The 18,820-nt window shown below is 32.6% G+C and overlaps 3 protein-coding genes across 3 annotated transcripts; 2 read left to right on the forward strand and 1 right to left on the reverse strand.

Moving 5' to 3' along the window:
- The first annotated feature begins 583 nt into the window (after positions 1 to 583).
- LOC109186913 (tetraspanin-2) lies at positions 584 to 3,764 on the forward strand. The gene is made up of 2 exons (XM_019337103.1): positions 584 to 1,161; positions 3,368 to 3,764. Exons 1-2 carry the CDS (start codon positions 655 to 657, stop codon positions 3,653 to 3,655), a joined length of 795 nt encoding a protein of 264 aa, XP_019192648.1. The 5' UTR covers positions 584 to 654; the 3' UTR covers positions 3,656 to 3,764.
- Positions 3,765 to 13,900: 10,136 nt separating this feature from the next.
- Positions 13,901 to 15,110, forward strand: LOC109186119 (cytidine deaminase 1). The gene has a single exon (XM_019336027.1). The coding sequence runs from the start codon at positions 14,088 to 14,090 to the stop codon at positions 15,003 to 15,005; it is 918 nt and encodes a 305-aa protein (XP_019191572.1). The 5' UTR covers positions 13,901 to 14,087; the 3' UTR covers positions 15,006 to 15,110.
- Positions 15,111 to 15,839: 729 nt separating this feature from the next.
- Positions 15,840 to 18,404, reverse strand: LOC109186141 (PRA1 family protein F1-like). The gene is made up of 3 exons (XM_019336061.1): positions 18,213 to 18,404; positions 17,270 to 17,464; positions 15,840 to 16,987 (listed from the first exon to the last, which is right to left on the reverse strand). Exon 3 carries the CDS (start codon positions 16,479 to 16,481, stop codon positions 15,942 to 15,944), a length of 540 nt encoding a protein of 179 aa, XP_019191606.1. The 5' UTR covers positions 16,482 to 16,987; positions 17,270 to 17,464; positions 18,213 to 18,404; the 3' UTR covers positions 15,840 to 15,941.
- Between the last annotated feature and the right edge of the window lie 416 nt (positions 18,405 to 18,820).

Raw genomic sequence — 18,820 nt, forward strand, 5'->3', positions numbered from 1 at the left:
CAATTAAGCTTTTAAATTTTCAAAAGTTGCAATTAAATTCATAAATATACTATTTTAGAGCATTAAAGTCCAGAAATCGGTTGGTAACCTGTAATTGTAGGTCATTAAAGTTCCGGCGAACTTTAGACCGATTTTCGGACCAAAAACACCGGCCACTCGGTCGCTGATCACGTTCATCTTCTATGGTGAAAGAGAAGGCAGACCAACTAATATGCCTTCTCCGATGAAGGGTTAGTCGCCTTCCCCTTAGCCGGGGAAGGAGAAGGCAGGCTAGTCGGTTTGCCTTCTCTTTTGCCGGAGAAGGTGAACGCGACTGGCGACCGAGTGGCCGGTGTTTTTTGGTCAGAAGTTTGTCGGAACCCTAGTGACATGCAATTGCAGGTCACCAACCAATTTCTGGATTTCAGTGCTCTAAACTAGTATGTTTAATTATAACTTTTAAAAGATTAAAGATCTAATTGATTTTTTGATAAAAGTTAAGGGTCCTTCAGGACACACACACACACACACACACACACACACACACACACACACACACACACACACACACACACACACACACACACACACACATATATATATATTCCCCCGTCCCCCGCTAAGATCGAGCTGAGCTGCTAGCTTTAGTCACAGATCGAAACCAACGTAACAACAATGGCGTCGTCGCTAAGCAACAACATAACAGCTTTCCTAAACTTCGTGGCCTTTATGTGCTCCATACCCATCATCTCCGCCGGAATCTGGCTGGCCTCCAAGGCCGACAACCAGTGCATCCTCTGGCTCCGGTGGCCCCTCGTCGTCATGGGCGTCGCCCTCCTCCTTGTCTCCCTCACCGGCTTCGCCGGCGCCTACTGGAACAAAGAGGGCCTTCTCGGCGTCTACCTCGTCTCCATGGCCATCCTCATCGTCCTCCTCCTCTCCCTCCTCATCCTCGCCTCCGTCGTCACGCCCCCCGACGGCTCCTACGCCGTCCCCGGCCGCCGCTACCACGATTACCGCCTCGGTGGCTACTCTGCTTGGCTCAGGGATCATGTCACCGGGGACGATTACTGGGCGGACATTAGGGCGTGTTTGGCTGCGGATCCTCATATTTGTCCCGCCATGAATAATAACTACTTCACTGCTCAACTATTCTTCGCCGCCCGTCTTTCTCCTCTGCAGGTAAATATTATTTTACTACGAGTTAATATTCATGTTTAATTCTAAACTTTTAATTTAATTACCTTTAATTATTATTGTTCTTTTAACTTTTAAGATAAACATTCATGATTTTTTAACTTTTAAAATTTTTTGTCCTAATTTTGCCCATACTTAACCTAACCAAAGGACCAGTACTTATTAAATTTAAAAGTTAAAATATCATAAGTGATTAACTTAAAAATTTATGACTAAAGACGAAGATATAACTATACTCGAAAGACCCAACTGGTATTTGCTCATTTACTACTTACTCTATTGTCACAAGCAATATATTGTCATATTACTTAAAAAGAAAAAAAAAATTAACGGAGTTACTTTCATTTGAATCGTGAATCATTATATTGTATTTATTAGTGATTAGGTAATTAAACAATATTTACATAACACTAATGAAAATCACAAATAAAATTTTCCTCTCTTGATCTCATGACAATGACCGTACAACTTTTATATGCATAACACTTTAATTTGAATTCATCCTTAAATTTCATTTTTGTCAATTTTTAGTGTATAATTATTAATTTTTTTTTTGCCATTTTTAATGTCTCTAACTACGAATTCAATAAAATTTTATCGGAATTCAATATATAAACAAATGGAAAAGAATTATTAAAATAATGTTTATTTTATTTCTATGTTTTTCTTTCTCTAATTTTCTATTTTTCAATGTTTGTTTCCCGTTTTTTAAAAATACAAAGTAAATGTATTATTTTTATTTTCTTTCTCAAGTTTTTTATTTCGGAAAAAAGATGAAGAATTTATCTAGTTAATATATATTAAGAAGAATATATTGCATGGGAATTAATTTTGTGTGGTTTATGAGCATGGACTAAAAGTAGATACTCCGTATTGAAAAAGTTAGAGGGGAATATTGGACCAACTTGATGGAAAAGTATAAATGGTATGGTATGTATGGTAAAGTATAAAATTAAATATGTTGGGAGAATATAATTTATTCGGCTTTTTGACTTCCAAAAGGTAAATAAAAACTTTAGCATTATTAGTAGTAGAAAAAGGTCTAATCATGTCTGCAAAGAAAGGAGCATGATCTAATTTGGCATTTTAAAAGCAAAATATATATTATAAGTATAATTATATATAATCTTTCTACAATATCACACGTAAAAATATAACTAATTATTAAAAATTAAAAGTGACATAAATAATTTTATAAATTGAAATGTTTGATTAAACTAGTGATATAAAATAATACCAAGTATGTTTTCAAAAAAAATAATAATAATAATACCAAGTATAATTTTTTATTTTATGTGAATGATATATTTAGGTATAATATTATAGTGTCGGTCTTATATGCATGACTATATAGACATTATGTATTATGATATTGACATCCTATCATGTGTTATACTTTTCATTCTATTAAAAATGTTTTTTTTAAATATAATTTTATTGAATACAGGATATTATCATGGCATGAAATTCTAGATCGATCACTAACTCTTTACTATAATTATAAAGTAGATAGTGCCCAATAATTAGGTCATAGTCATATCACTAAGCTAGCAAGCATAATTAATTTTGGTGTGTATAGTAGTTGCTAGTCAACTGGTTAAGAAAACTTGTGATTAGACTAAAAAAGATATAAACATTATATATTATGATATCGACATCCTATATATATATATATATATATATATATATATATATATTCTGTTATGCCTTTCATTCTATTAAATATGTTTTTAATATAATTTCATGATTAAATATAAGATATTATCATGGCAAGAAATCTTATATCACTAACTCTTTACTTTACTATAATTATAAATTAAAGTAGATGGTGCCCAATAATTAGTTCGTAGTCATTAGCATGACAGCTTTGATAATGAAACTTGTATTCAAAATTTACAATAATGGTTGCCAAACATCTTTTAATTTGAAATGTCACCCTTAATTTAATTTTTTTTTTTAATTTATAAACGAGCAAAGATTAAAATTTAATATTTATCAAATAAATTACACTAAAATTACTTCCACTCTCACATATATATAGTTTACCAGCCTGTAATCATGTTCTTGTCTACCCATAATTATATGATGGTAAATTTACATGTCGAGAATGTTAATGTTATGTGTTTTTTAATATTACATTAAGGCTGGGAAAATATTGTGACTATATATTGTAATGAATATTACGTTGCAGTCAGGATGTTGCAAGCCCCCAACAATATGTGGTTACCAATACGTGAGTCCGACAATGTGGATCAATCCAACTTATCCTATGATAGACGCTGATTGCTCCATCTGGAACAATGATCCAACCCAATTGTGTTATAATTGCGATTCTTGTAAAGCTGGGTTACTTGGAAATCTTAGAAGTGAATGGAGGAAGGTGAATGTGATATTGATTGTTACTGTAGTCCTCCTCATTTCGGTTTATTTAATTGCTTGTAGTGCGTACAAGAACGCACAGACTAAGGGGCGCAAGTAGAATTTGGTTCAAAATTATTTTATAAATATACAAGAACTTTAAATTAGTCGTGTCAATAAGCGCAAAGACTTAATTAGTGATATATGATAACAAAATATTCAATTTTTTTATATTCAGTGCTATCACTACACAATCTTCGATACAAATTATTACACTTATTTAATTTTTAAGTGGAAATAATTGGAGACTTTTTTGAAAACAATAGTTTTGGTTTTATTGTGGGTTTCTTGTTGCTTTAGTTAGTGAATGCATGTGTCTTTATTCTAAGTTGTACATTCTAGATAAGTGGAATGTGGACCAAATTTATAAAAAAGGAAGACTACATTTTCTTAGTTACCTAGCTAGCTATATTCTTAGCCTATATTCTATTGATAAAATGAGAATCCAATCCAAGGAGATCAAATTGATTCCTTACTTTATTATAAATATGCAAAATTGCAACATGTACGTTTATGCTTATCCATCCCCATAAGCCATTGCATGGTACGTGGTCTATGCATTTTTTTTTTTATTGGTATTTAATTGGTATATGTAGGAGGGGAATTGGCACCCATCTCAAGATTTCTTATATAGACATATATGTTCTTATGTAATGGTTTTATACTTTTTTATATATTTGGTAATTATACAATGTATTATCATTAATTTGGATATTAGATTCTTGATTATTCTGGAAAGTAATGAATTATTTACAAGAGACTTTAATTTCACCATTCAACAAAATCTTTATGAGTTAAAAAATATAGGAAAAAGGGTCAAATAGGCCATCAAACTTTAGCTTAAAAGTCAATTAGGCCCCTAAACTTTTTAAAGGTGCAATTACACTCATCAACAATTCATTTAGGTGCAATGAAGCTCAAAAACAAGTTAATGACCTGCTATCACAAGTTATTAGGGTTTAGGCCACCTTCCGGCGAATTTTTCGACAAAAAAATTTTTACCAGCAACCGACCTAGATTTGCCGAAAATTTCGCCGGTCACTTCTTTTGTCAAAAATTTCGCTGGTCACTTTTGTTTTTTTTTTTTTTTTTGCTGGAAGGTGGCCTGAACCCTAATTACCTGTGATAGCAGGTCATTAATTTGTTTTTGGGCTTCATTCCACTTAAATGAATTGTTGATGGGTGTAATTACACCTTTAAAAAGTTTAGGGGCCTAATTGACTTTTAAACTAATGTTCGAGGGCCTATTTGATCCATTTCCCAAAAATATATATTTGAACTGAAATTATTATTGTTGTTGTTATAAAGCATGCAAGAGCTAATTCAAATAGTTTAACAATAGCAAGGAAGCTTTGAGTCGGGAGTGACAAACTCTCTTGCGTCGTGTTTAGTATGAGTAAAAAAGAGAAATCAATTGTCTTGCAAGAATAGCTAATCGAAATGAGGTGATTCCGGTTTATATATATACTTTATACGCCACATGCCATGGTGGTGGTGATGGTGATTATACGTGAAATTTGTTTAGGTATTCCGAGGCCAAAGAGGATCCCTTTGTGACGAGGCAAGTGTTTTTTTAAGTGTCTTCCGTTTTTCAGATTAAAAAAAAAAAAAAAAAAAAAAAAATCTATGGCTAAAATTTTTTTTTTTAAAAAAAAGTAAATTGCTTTAAAAATATAAATATTTATTATTAAAAGGTCAGAAAAAAAAAAGTTTTATGAAAAACTCAAAAGAAGTAAAATGTCCCATTTGAGATGATATTGAAGCTGAGGCCTTTGGGCCAAGAAGGTGATGGGTCAAAACTTCTTGGCCCTGCATTGTAACACCAATTTTGATCCAACAATATTTCGAATTCCTTGTGACTTTTTTTTTTTTTTTTTTTTGGGGAAGAGAACAAAAAATCTTTTGAATCAAAAAACGTTGATTCAAGTAAAAGGGGACTAAATCGTTTAATCATGACCTTAAATGTTTGAATTCATATATGTATATAGTAACATTTTTAGTAGAGCTTCACCGGCTTAAATAGAGTCTAACCAAAATTCAATTGGATTAGTCTTATCTTGTAAGACACAATACTAAAAAAAGAGATTAGAAAACATACCTATCAAATTGTACCAACATTTATTTTCTTTTTTCTTTTCTACTAAATTATATTAGAGTCAATATTGTTAAAGTTTTAATGGAAATATAAAACATGTTTGTGTAATAATGTATACTAGTATTTGTCCCGTGCGATGCACGGAAAATATGTTATAAAAATATACCTTGAGGTTTATACATATATAAAATTTTTGTTATTTAATAATTATTATGTGTGAATTCCTATGATAAAATTATGAACATAAATATATTTACAATTAAAATAATATTTAAGGTGGATAAACTATATTAAAAATTTAGTACATAGTATTTAATATTACAAATTTTTAAGAACTTAGTAAACTACAATAGTAATTGAATTACAATTTTAGAATCACCACGGATCAAAATTTTTAGACCTTTGAGATTTCTAACTCTAGATGTAGCAACATACAATTGACCTTTAAAGACCAAAATCACAATCTTAGTTCGAACATTGATTTTTTCTTCCAAATACTATCGAATTAAGTGTGTAATCACTAACAGGGCGTTTGGTTGGAGGGAGGGAATTATGTGGGAAAGAAATTGTAATTCCATGGGAGTTGAATTACTGGGAATAAAGTGAGAATTTAAATTCCAGTGTTTGGTTGACAAGAATAAAATTACTGGGAATTTCAATTCCAATATTTGGTATACATGGGAATTGAAAGGGAATAAGTAATATAAAGTCAAAAATGTCCATTATTGTTGTTAGACATTAATTTTAAGTTAAAAAAGGAATGGGTAATTTTGACTCATCACTATCTTTTTTTCCCAGGAATTAAAATACCGGGGGGGACATGGGATTTTAATTCCATGAAAATGGGGAAATTGCAATTCCCTCCAACCAAACTACGGAATTTAATGGTCTTTGGAATTAGGTGGGAATTAAGTGGGAAGGGAATTTAAAATCCCTCCAACCAAACGCCCTGTAAAAGATGAGAACTAATAATTCGAGAATATAATCTTAATGCTACTAAGCCTACTTCACGTCAATTAAGTTGGAGAGTGTTGTTGGATAGTATCCGATGAATCCACGAATAACGCATCTTTGTCTCCATAGTCCTCAATATGCACATCAACAATCTTAAATATTAGGCCACCTAGCTATGCCATATATTAATTTCAAACTTATGAACTTTGGGGTTGCATGCAATAAAAAGTATATTTTAAATATACTAAGGGTACATTATATATGTATGTAAGGTACTTTCAATATAAAAATAATGTATTTTTAATATATTAAAAATGTATTTGATATTCATAATCCATACAATTATGTGGACCATCGTTCACACAATAATTTGCCAGTAGAAATAAAAATATAAATAAAATAAATAAATAAATAAATAAATAAATAAATAAATAAATAAATATATATATATATATATATATATATATATTAGAAACTGTCAGTGAAAATTATTATCATTATTATTATTGCAATTATTATTATTATTGTTATTATAATTAACAATATTATTATAGTCTTGTGAAAATTAAATGTTAATTATCACCATTTAATTTTCACAAGACCATATGGCTTTATTATATATAGGATAGGATTAATAAGTTTTACATTTTGACTTCTTAGCTTCTTTGTACAATGATAATAAGATATTCTTAAATTTATCATCTTTACCTTTTAATTTTCCATTTAATGTAAAACTTTGATAATATAATATTCCTAGACTAATTACTATTCTTGACTTTACTTATTACAAATTATTTTCAATATAATAATAATAATAATGAGCAATTTGTTGTTGTTGTTGTTGTAATTATTATTATTATTATTATTATTATTATTATTATTATTATTATTATTATTATTATTATTATTATTATTATTATTATTATTATTATTATTACATTTCTTTTTGTTTTTTTGCTCTTATTTTATTTTATTTTTGCAAATTAAAAATACTCATTTTGATTATATTGAAAATAATCAATTCTATTTTATATTGATTATCTTTCATATTTAACAAGTATATTAATTATTTTAATTTTTCACATTAGGTATTAGTTTAGTCCTGCTATGCAAGTATTTATAACAAATAAGTTTATTACAACAACAAATCATTATCTATCTTTATGATTTATTTATTTATTTATTTTTTGTATAGAATATTTTCTATTAGTTCTCTCAGGAAATTACAAATATTGAAAAAATATAAAAATTTCACTTTTAGGACAAGTTATATTGACTAAAAAAAATTATCAAATATTTTTTATTTAATGTGAATATTCTTAGCTTGTTGCATACTGAAATTTGTTGGCATATGATTGACTAATTTGCAAGTGCATTAAACTCTTAATTATTCATTATTCATTTTTTTTTTTCTTTTTAATGTTTGTGTATAACATTGATATGTTAGACATTAAAAAAAAAAGTCATAAAAAAATGTTAAATGAACAAACATCTTAATTAATTTTCTAGTTAATTTGATTCTCATGTTTTTAGGGTAACATAAAATTAAACATGTTAATTAATTTTCCTTGCAAAGTTATTCCCATAAAATACATTTTATGAAAATATCTTTCTAATAATTTAATTGATGGAAATGTACCAAACGCTTTCTAAGAGAATAGGATGCATGATTGTATTGCTTCAAGTGTTCTATACGTATTTTGAGCGTACTCATGCTTGTTACAATACCTAAGTATATATATTAGGCTAATAACGAATACAACAGTTAGTAATTGTTCAAATTATATGCAGGTGCAATGGCTCTTACATTAAGTGCAACAGCTCTGATCTTGTACTAAGTGTTTGTTGGGTTGAGCTTCCCTTTGGTAAATAGCCCAATTTGAACCAAGCCTTTTTATCCATTATATTTTTTGTTGGAACTACACTCATCTTGAGCCCTAATTATAATTATTACAATTATAATTATAATTATAATTATAATTATTATATAATTTAAGGAGATGGCAGAATCTTCCATTCTTACCTAATTGTGAAAGGGAAACCAATCTTCCTTTTTGGCCAAGGAAACAATTTTCCTTCTTTTGATTCTTTCCTCCAAATTATATATATGTTACGGCAGTAGGGCAGTGGTGTTGCGGTGAAACCTTTTGCTTCAATTCGGCAGAGAAGTTCCAGGCGGCGAAACAAAGTTTTTCTACATCTTTTATTATTCTGCTCGGCAGATAGAGAGAGAGGAGAAGAGCCGTGGTCTGCTAGGTTCTTGGGTGATTTCTTCATCATATACTTTTGAGAGGTCAGCTTTTTTGTTCCAGGCATCTTTGGATATTTCTTAGTATTCCTTTTTAGGCCTGTGGAACATAATAGAAGTCTTTGGCCTAGAGTTGTTGTATTTGATGATTTGTAGATGTTTGGCTCGTGTGGTAGCCTGAAACTTTGTACCCAAGATTTATTATAGTGGAATATTTGTTGGTGGTGGTCCCGTGGTTTTGGGGTTTTCCACGTAAATCTTGTGTCCTTGCATTGTTATTTATTTTTGGCTATTGTGTATCATCTTGTGTTTGTGCTCCTGTCGGTTCTGTGATTTTTCATTGTCGCAGGAAGTGGGATTTTCCCAACAATGTTTGGATTAACTTTCGGCTCTTGATCGTTAGGTACTATTGATTGCCTTAATTACATTGACTCCTTAACCGTTATAGACTTATAGTAATGTTTTGAGTTGAACTTGAGATCCATGTAATTATCTAATTATCTCATCATCTTATAATCGGGCCGGGTTTAAGTAATCTTATCACTAGAATAAAATGTTACATCATTTCATGAAAATGGCACACATACAATAAGATTTTTTTTCAGTGCAATGATACTCATCATTGTATGGTCACAATGATGCTATATATTTTGTTCTCATTATTGACATAGACATTACATAATTGTGAATTATTACTGTCGTACAAGAAACTCTAACTAAATAAAATATATAAAAATACAAACAATGCATGTCGCATGTACAAAAATTTTGTTTTAATGCTTTAAAATAATTCCCTTCAATTAATCTATGACAATACTTATCAATTCATAAATAAAAAAGAATAGTGACACTAATTGGTGGGAGGGCTACTGGAACCATAGTAACATGTTATTACAGGTTATTAACATATTTTTGGGCTTCAATACATCAAAATGTCATATTTATGAGTTTAATTGTAACTTTCTAAAGTTTAGGGGCCTAATAATTGACTTTTTGAATATAGTTTATGGACTTATTTGACGCTTTTATCTTTATTTTTTTGGTATTAATTTTCAATGGATATCGTCAAGGCGTCAAAAAGTTATAACCCATGTCACAAATCATGTCATTTTATACAGTATTTTAATACAAATAGCACTTTTAAAAAAAAAAAAAAAAGGCATAACCCTACATTTAACAAAATCAATGGGACATTGACTATGGTATGGAGTCCACCATTGCAAAACCAATGGTTTGTTTTTTTGTTATAATTTTGAAGTTGAAAAAATCAAATTATAAATAAAATAATAGTTTTATGCCCCTTTTGTCCTCCATTTTTTGTAGGGGTCATAATCTATGTACCACAATTATTGTCTAGGTGTTCTACTCCAACTAATTGTATGGTTCTAAGACTTGTCCACTTTTACATGTCCATCCAATTCTTACTTATCTTATTTCCCTGTTGGGCAAAAAATCCAAGTCTCAATAATTTCCACCAATCTTACCAAATCCTTTTAATTAATTTCTATTAATTTACACTGACAAAATTCAACTCTCAATCTTTTGTCATTATTATTATTATTATTTTTAAATAGACTTGATAAAATTTATATGTGGTGATATAATATATTATTATTATAATTATCTTGACTTAATTTGTTTTTTTTCAAAGTCTTTTAATATATTACATAAGTTGTCACGAAAATCAAATTATAAAGTCATGTCAATAATATCAGATCTAAATTATTGTAGTCGGCAAAATATTATATATATCTAGTTGATAGTCAATTACATGCAAAACACAATCACTAATTAGTTGGTTGATTAACCCATTGAAACTTCTCTACTTCATGCAAAACAGCTGTGATGGCAATTGTGTTGTTAATATATTTATTTATTACTAAATGAAGATATTAATTATACATGCACTTTGAATTGATTGCTAGCTATGAAATATGGGGTAAGTAGCTAGGTGTACCAAAGGGGCTCCACACTACAAAAAGGACTTTATATGGAAAAGTAAATTCTAAAACTACCCTTCATAGTGAAGTAGTGATACATAGCACCTTACAACTAAAAGCTTATGTAACAAAATTGTATGATAATGCTTGCAAGCTTGCATCAACTTTAATTTCTATACATTGTCAATATGCAATAAAAAGGGCACTCAATTTTTTTTTTTTATTGTATAGTTGCATGCATCTAGGTAGTAAATATCTATCCTAAATAGTCAAATTTACTAGATGGTTTTATGTATGATATTGTGTTGAAAGAAATTTGATTAAGTTTCATATATAAAAACCATATGATGATGAGGAGTTGTAGATTTAATTTTTAATTTGTATTGACAAATTCAAAATATATGAATTTGTTTTTTTTTTTTTTTTTTTTTTTGAATGCTATTGACTCTATTAGAATGTACTATCTGTTCATACATACTTTCTCAGTCAATGCTCCCACCACACTGAGATTTGAATTTGAGACCCGCTTGACCACAAGACTTTTGGCAAGAATTCGTTTCTTTAATTTATATACTTTTTTGAAACAAAACAAGCAAATGCCATTATTGAGAGCAAAATAAGGCACAAATTAAATACAAAGAGAAGAAATGAATTTCCAAATTTTGGACCAAACTGAGAACTCGTACAGTCGTACGTAGTCTTAGTAACAATATGAGCTACAAGATTCATTAATCTCTTAATTTAACATGATGAAGAGATGAACAATGACACTATCAATAGTATGAATTCATTTACTTATATATTTAATTCTTAAGATCAAATTAATTTTAATTGAATAATGTTTGGTCTTTTTATCTATTCATTTTACCATTGAGTATTTTTGTTATCACAACAAATGGAACCTAATAAGAATCCTATCAAATGTTTACTTTGTAAAGGCATATGTTCTTAAACCTAGCTATAGTGGCATGTGAATTGTGTTGTGATGCTAGATTCTTGGTGCTTATTTTGTCCACTTAAGTAAAAAGTGAAAAGAAAGCAAAAAGGTACATAAATATAGATCAAAGTGCACCTACAAGATTGGCTTACAATCATATATCGTCAAATAAAGTCCCCTCCTTCCCCTAAGGATTATATTGTTGAAAAATGGATACCTATTTGGAGTTCCATTATCAAGTGTAGTAATCCTATCCGATCCGTGCAAGCATTAGCCTCTTTATGAATGTGTCAAACCGGCCCGCATGAGCAGTTCAATTGGTCATAGAGGTGAAAGTTGGAAAGAATGAATGTGTCAAACTGAACACGCGCAATTTCATTATAATAACTTTTTAATTACATGATGAAGAAAATAAACATGAGAAGCCATACGTCATTTTCTTGCCAATTTTTTTTTAAATGTTAAAAGTCTAGCAAGTCTTTATCCAAATATTTTAAATGTTAAAAGTCTAGCAAGTCTTTTATCTTACTTAAAATCGTTGGAAACTAATGAAAAGTTTGAAGACTAAAGAGTCAATCCAAAAGATTCAATAATCCATTATTTCGTTTGGGCAATTACTATGCAACTTCATCTCTCTCTACAAACACATATAGAATTTGAATTAAATAAGAATGTAGCTTTAGAACACAAGTAGCTAGGAACTAATTATAGTTGTCGATCTAGGAATATCTAACAACTTTAAAATGAGGAGATATGGAAAAATAGTGTCATTTTGATAAATAACTCAAATTTTAAGTCCAAGTAGCAACATCATAGAGTGCACTTAGCAACACCAAAGAGTGCATCACATGATATATATATATATATATATATATATATATATATATATATATATATATATATATATATATATATATATATATATAGTGTTAATAGTAGTCAAATAAGTCAAAATTGGCCTATAGACTAACTATTTTACCAAACAGGGCTACTATATTGTTCAAAGTAAAATTAAACATTTTTTTTTCTGTGTAACCCATGATTTTCACATCGAACACAGTGACTAATTTCATTGTTAAACTGTGTGCACCTCTAAAGGTGAAATAGATGGTTTGGTGATTTAAAGTCGCTCCATATCCAAGGTCAAGAATCACCTTTTGACATTTTGTTAATTAAGGATTGATGAGTTCATTCTAATCAATTACATCATCAAGTTAAGTAAAATTAAATATTGATTAGTCAATTACTTAAGCTACCCAAGAATGTTGGGTCAATTTATTTTTCACCATTAATGATTGTTTGAATTGTGCTAGCAAATTAGTGGTCACAAAATAAATTGCACATTTATAAGTGGTCAAATAAGGGGAAAAAAAAGTTAAAGATGACTGATGACGTATAAATTTTTTAAAAAAAGTTTGATATAATAATGAAATAAAACTTAAGATGACGTATTTTAGGAAGAAAATATAGCAGTGAATCAGTGATGTTACAAGTTTAGAAATATTCTATAATGTCAAAAATATATGGTATTTAGAAGAGTTAATTTTACTGGAGGTCTATTGTTTTTTATGGTAATTTCAAATTTAGTCTCAGACTATCATTTTTGTCATTTTACATTCCAGATTATCATTTTTTGGACATTTTTAGTCCTTATCATAATTTTTTCTATTTTTAGTAAGCGCATTTTTGTCTCTTCATATTTTTCCGGTTTCAACCAATTTAGTTGGTTTAGGACTTTACTAAAAATTGGTTGAAAATATGGTTACTAAAAATCAGAGATTACCTAAAGTTCTAAATCAATTAAACTTGTTGAAACCGAAAAAATAACAAAAGAAAAATATGAAAATACAAAAACGCTCTTACTAAAAATAGAAAAAATCATGAGAATGACTAAAAATGTTTAAAAAATAATAGTCTGGGGTGTAAAATGGTAAAAATAATAGTCCGAGACTAATTTGAAATTGCTATAAAAAACAAGGACTTCCGGGGGAATTAACTCTATTTAGTAGAAATGAAAATGGTAAGATTTACAAATCTCCATAATTTATCTTTTTATTATCGTGTGAGGTTTATGAGAGAATAAATTTCACTTTGTGATATTTTTAAATTTTTTTATTATCGTGACCATAATAATTTAGGTGTATATATATAGCCATCTTCCCCCATCCATTTGTCCTCCCCCACACACACACTCCTTCCTCATTTCAAGGAGCATTCTTTACTCCTCCGTCTTACAAGTGGCCACCGCCAACCGCCGCCGCCACCCATCACCAGATCTCCTCCGCCGCAAAATTTTTTTATAAAAAAAATTGTTTGAAAATGCCTATTGATGTTATGGGTCAGCCCAAATTTGTGATTGAAGCATCAGAGGCGGAGTCCATGGCCCAATCAGTGGGCCTCCCCGGCGTGAGCCACCTCCTTCCGGCTCTCGTAAAGCCGGCGCAGGCACTCGCCCGCCCGCCCATCTCCAACTTCCCCGTCGCCGCAGTTGGGCTGGCCTCCGACGGGCGTGTCTTCATCGGAGTCAACGTCGAGTTCCCGGGGCTTCCCCTCTCGCACTCCGTCCACGCCGAGCAGTTCCTCGTCACCAATCTCCTCGCCAACGGCGGGCCCCGCCTCGTCTCCCTCGCCGTCTCCGCCGCCCCCTGCGGCCACTGCCGCCAGTTCCTGCAGGAGCTCCGCTACTCCTCCTCCCTGCAAATCCTCGTCATCTCCCAAACCAAAGACGACGACTCTGACGTCACCTTCAAACCCTTGTCCCAGTTCCTCCCCAGCCATTTCGGACCGTTCGATCTTCTCGACCACGAATCCCCTCTGCTCCTCGAGCCTCACAACAATGGCTTGTCCCTGAGCGACATCGTCGCCGCCGACAATTCGATCCTTCTGAAGATTTCGGCGCTGGAGGCGGCGAATGAATCGCACGCTCCTTATAGCCATTGCCCCTCAGGGGTGGCATTGATGGATTGTGAAGGGAAAGTATACAAGGGCTCTTATACAGAATCCGCCGCTTACAATCCCAGTCTTGGGCCGGTTCAGGCGGCATTGATCGCCTTCATAGCCGGAGGGGGCGGCGGATATGAGCGGATTGTGGCGGCTGCGCTGGTGGAGAAGGAAGATCCAAAGGTGAGGCAAGAAGACACTGCTAGCCTACTCTTGAAGGTCATTTCTCCCAAGTGTGAATTCAAGGTTTACCATTGCCCTTCTGATGCAAATCTCTGTAAAAAGGCTTCACCTTGAGTACTCAACACCATGGAATATAATTGTATGTTCCCCTCCCCACTGTAAAATACCAATCTATGTGATGATGAATCAATAAATGGAATAACAAATTTAACACAATCATTCTTGCTTTTTTCGAGTTACGAGGAAACCAGCCGACGGCAAAGGACTACAGGTAAACCAGCTTAGATTGTCCATAGCTGATCGGCTCGAACCATTGATAAGCTCCTCTCATTAGGGTTTGAACTTAATTGTAATCTTGTGGTAACCAAGAAGGCCAATAGGTTGTTTTCCCGTTAAGAGTAGAACTTGTAACATTGTAGTTACCAAGTCAGTCAATAGGATCAATTTGGCTGGAATTGCCCTTCAAAAATCATCTTTTTTCAAGAATTTTTTCTTTCTTTGTGTTTGAGTATTATAATTGCGGAGTCTTAATTATTGTTGTGGTAGCTCAAGAATCATGTTGATTGTCCTACATGAACCAGCTGGCCTTAGACTGGCAATTTCCATGTTTGAATATGCAAATATGAAATATCTATGCTTTTTACTGTTCTGTGTTATGGTCTAGGTATGTGCTTTACTATAGATAGCTGTTTTAAATTAGATTCAAGACCTAATCCTTGAATAAAGTATTGCAGAGACCATACCTGCTATTCTTGAGACTGTATGGTGGGAAAGATGCTGGCTTTTGATTTTGATTTTGATTTGTTGTTTAATTAATGCTTCTTTCGCTATTGTCTTGTCTAAGCAGATTTAACTTTTTTGTTAGAAGTAGACATGTTAGAAGCCACATAACCTCAGGATTAGCTTGACGTAATTCTGCAGTGCACATAAATCTTGACCAACTTAAAGTTTGAAAATTATGGAGAAAAAAACTGTATAATACAATCAGCACTAAGTTACACCAATGGCAAAGTTAGTGTCAGCAACAAATGATTTCATTAATCATTACAATCAAAAAGAAGAAAAGCCAGAAGAAGCAGTTTCTATCAAATTCACCTTGCCCCCGCCTTCCTCCTGGTCAATGGGCGCAGAATTATCAGCAGCACCAAACGCCCCGTGCGCCACCACCGAGGCGGTCCCGAGCGCCAGCGCCACCACCACGTTCGCGGTGGCCGTGGTGAGCAGCAAGGCCGTTGTGAAGATGGACAGCACGACAAGGACGACGCGCTCGTCCACGGCGTAGCCCTTAACGACGAGCGGCGTGTCGCGCAGGAAGTAGAGGTAGAGCCACGCGGCCATCATGAAGGTGAAGACGATGAGAGACCCCGGCTCCCATAGCAGGCTGAGGAAGACCACCACGAGGACGAGGATGGCATAGTTGGTGTAGAAATAGGAGACGTTTCCTTTGAGGCGTGAGAACGCCATGGCAAGGGTGCGCGGGGTGGAGAAGGAGATTACCATCTCCTTCCATGGCCGCCGCGTGGCGAGGAAGCCTGATCTCGCTTCCGCTCCATTGTCTGATGTCGGGATTGTGCCATAGGTTGTCGTCATTTCCAACCACTTCTGATTTGATTTGATTTGATTTCCTCACGAAAATGGTGAGGGAGGGGGAAAGAAAGGGAGATTGGGAAGGGGAATTGCTCCCTTTTGGTCTTTCATTCCCAGAAATTTTCTCAAACATTGACACATGTTCCCCACATTTGTCCATTCCTTTATTAACTCAAAACAAAAATACATACTATTTCTACCACCATAAAAACAAGTTTTAAATTTTATTAAAAAAAAAAAAACCACAAAGTCTATGCTCCAAAGCTGTGTAGTTGTGGAGCTTATTATCTATAAATATTGCCATTCAAAGCAACAACAAACATGAGAAGGTGTAACATATACACAAAAATTTCGAAACAAAACAAAGCTAAGAACTAACTAACAGTGGTTCAGAGCTCAAATTTTCCAGTTGGAGGAACATCACCTCTCATTACTCTCCAAGGGCCACCATAAAACATCGGTTTCATAAAAGGTACCATTTCACCAGGATGATCCTCCCAATACTTCTCCTGATCATCGGGGAAAAAAATAAAGGCTCGGCTCAACTTACACAGAAACAGTAATGCTATAACTTATAGAGTTGCTATAACTAAGACAGAATATTTAGGATTTCCTTCAATGCTATAACTAAGACACACTGGCAAACCTAGGAACAGAGAAAGAAATATGGTTCCTTATAATAAATTTCGTTGTGAAAACAAAAACTGATTATGGGGGGGGGGGGGGGGGGGGGGTGGTAAAGAAAAGACGGTGTCTGAAATTATGGTCCTGAGGAAGTGAAGCTGGGGTACCTTATAGAGTTGCTCAGTGATGGCTGCACCAACGACCCCGGTATAAAATGCACAGATGTAGATTGTGACAAGCGGAGTAAATGATCTTGGTCTCCTGTATGGCTCAACCATGTCCCAAAGAATCGTCCTTTCCCATTTCGTGTACAAATACTCTGAATATTTTCTAAACAAATAGGACACCATTTTCAAGCTGAGCTGCAAGAGGAAATATTCATTCAATTCGAGAACAGATATCTTCCAGATATGCAGGAACTAATGACCCAACTTCTAAAGAAAGTTCACAACGCAATGTAGAAAAGCTTCACCTAAAACCTGTCGGCAAATGCAGTAGCTAACGACATTTCTCAATTGTAAAATATAATCTATCAATGCGAATAAAAATATTTCCAAATACTGTGACTAAATTTCCGAGTAACTCAAAAAATTTGCATTAAGAATGAACCAATAAATTGTGACTTGGTTTACAAGCTGCCAGATTTAAACCATAATTTCAAGTAATGCCATATCTTGTGAGTTAGCACCTGGTTTTAGTCAAGCAAGAAGCTTTCTGAAACAATAATCAGAGATAGGATTAAGGATTCACTAAATTTTATAACTTTTTTATGATCCATATGACTTTTTATCTTGCTAGATACTCCATATATGGTATAGTAGCAGGCTAGCAGCACAACAAAAAACCAAGGTGGACTACTCAAATCTCAATTTATGTTAAAGAATGATTAATTGCTGTTAATCTAACTATAAATTAACACAGTTTAAATACCATAAGTTAATTGGCAACCGGAAAACTATGTGACATTTCAACAAACAGATTGTGTGCATTTGGCTTCATCCATTACTAGCATAAAAAGACTATATTTTTCTGAAAAAAAAAAAAAAAAAAATCTGTAATCACAATTCTCAAATGTTCTGTTATATGAATAAGCAAATAAGAAGGAGGTACCTAGGATGCGATTCACTTGATAATTGAAGGTGGAAAGTTGGGTTTGGGTCTTTGTGGAGTGCCGGCAGCAGAAACCCTTGATGGAATAATTGGAGGAACAACAGCAAACGACGTCGCTGTGTTGGAAATATTTTTTTTTTTTTTTGAATGAAAATAATTTATTGGAAAACTTCTTCATAATTCATAAATGCATGTATACTTGTATTGAGGATCGTGTCGCAAATTGCAGGTGTATATATATAGCAGTAATATTTTAAAATAAAAAATAAAAAAATTAGTGAGGGTCATTGCCCTGTGTTAGCTGGGCATGACCCTGGTTCTGGTTCTGGTTTTGGTGCGAAACCGACACTCTGACAATTTCAATTCCATTTTAACTGATTTTTTTTTTTTTTGTAAAATTCTATGTTCTATTTTTAAATGATCCAAATTCAATAATTAATTTTTTTTATTTAGAATTTTTTAAAAATGATTATATCAAATATTTAAACTTCTCTCTCTTACTCATCTCTACAAAAACTAAATAAAATCTCCAATTAATGAGTTTGCTTTAAGGCTATCCCATTAGAAGGATTTTCACAGTTTTTGAGAAAAATTTTGGCACGTGAAAG

The sequence above is a fragment of the Ipomoea nil genome, unplaced genomic scaffold (genome assembly GCF_001879475.1).
Source record: "Ipomoea nil cultivar Tokyo-kokei standard unplaced genomic scaffold, Asagao_1.1 scaffold1407, whole genome shotgun sequence".
NCBI lineage: Eukaryota > Viridiplantae > Streptophyta > Magnoliopsida > Solanales > Convolvulaceae > Ipomoea > Ipomoea nil.

Bases quoted from the DNA above. Each gene is read 5' to 3' on its own strand.
- LOC109186141 (XM_019336061.1), bottom strand. From the start codon at position 16,481: ATGACGACAACCTATGGCACAATCCCGACATCAGACAATGGAGCGGAA.
- LOC109186119 (XM_019336027.1), top strand. From the start codon at position 14,088: ATGCCTATTGATGTTATGGGTCAGCCCAAATTTGTGATTGAAGCATCA.
- LOC109186913 (XM_019337103.1), top strand. From the start codon at position 655: ATGGCGTCGTCGCTAAGCAACAACATAACAGCTTTCCTAAACTTCGTG. The intron at 1,162-3,367 runs GTAAATATTATT...ATTACGTTGCAG, and splicing joins CCCGTCTTTCTCCTCTGCAG to TCAGGATGTTGCAAGCCCCC.